Raw genomic sequence first — 1,037 nt, 5'->3', positions numbered from 1 at the left:
GCCATATATATGTGTGTAGTTTTTTTGCTTTTAAAATAAAATAGGGAAATAATATATACACTACATAATGCTCTTTGTATTTTAACTTAATATTTTGGTTATCCTTCTTTCTCAGCACATATAGTCCTATTATTTTTAATATAGTGACTAGCTGTAATATTTATTTAATCAGCTTCCCATGGATATATATGTGAGTTGTTTTGCTGTTATAAACAGTGCTTCAGTAAATATTTTTGTTCATATCTTTGTACACTATATATGTAAGTATATTTTAGGATGAATTGCTAGATTGAAGAATATATTCATTTTTATTTCGATAGTACGTAATTGCTTTTCAACTGCAATTTCTGTATTCCTACCCATGTATGAGAATACTTCTTTCTCCATACCCATACCAATATATTATTTATCAGTTTTTAGCTCTTTTTATTTATAACTTGTTTTAGGAATTTCTAAGAGTTATTTATATATTAAGTAGATTATACCTTTTCATTTTTAGCATGATTTTAGAATTAGAACAAGAAAGAATAATGTGGTTTTTGTTTCTAGGTCATTCAATATTAACAGGGTTGCAACTCAGGCTGTGGAAGATGTTTTAAATATCGGTGAGTACCAAAATAGCTATTACAATAGTCTCCTCTCATCTGCGGAGAATACGTTTTAAGGCCCCCAGTGGATGCCTGAAATCTTGCTACCAAACCCTACGTATACTATGAATGAATTTATTTTTCCTCCTTCACCGTTTCACAGATAGATTTGTTCTTATGGTAGATCTTAGCAACCTCAGTATGTGATTTTAAGTTGAGAACTTTCACCTTTTCACTTAAAGAAAGCGCTTTACAGCTTCTCTTTGACATATCTGAATTGCCAGCATCACTACTCTTGTGCTTTGGGGCCATTATTAAATAAAATAAAGGTTACTTGCGTACATAAGCATTGCCATACCGCAACAGTAGATCTGATAACTGAGTCAGCTAAGCGACTAACGGGTAGGTAGCATATACAGTGTGGATATGCTGGACAAAGGGATGATTCAC

The 1,037-nt window shown here is 31.9% G+C and overlaps 1 protein-coding gene across 1 annotated transcript in view; it reads left to right on the top strand.

Annotated features, from left to right (window-relative positions):
* NADK2 (NAD kinase 2, mitochondrial) overlaps positions 1-1,037 on the top strand; it is a 43,818-nt gene that overhangs the window by 32,115 nt on the left and 10,666 nt on the right. Inside the window, exon 8 of the mRNA XM_012649420.1 lies at positions 550-609. Within this exon, the coding sequence (XP_012504874.1) occupies positions 550-609 (60 nt within the window). The remainder of the gene's footprint in view (positions 1-549; positions 610-1,037) is intronic.

Source organism: Propithecus coquereli, unplaced genomic scaffold (assembly GCF_000956105.1).
Source record: "Propithecus coquereli isolate 6110/MARCELLA unplaced genomic scaffold, Pcoq_1.0 Scaffold110, whole genome shotgun sequence".
Taxonomy (NCBI): domain Eukaryota; kingdom Metazoa; phylum Chordata; class Mammalia; order Primates; family Indriidae; genus Propithecus; species Propithecus coquereli.
The sequence above is the reverse complement of the archived record's forward strand: the minus strand, read 5'-3'. Positions and strand labels throughout refer to the sequence as shown.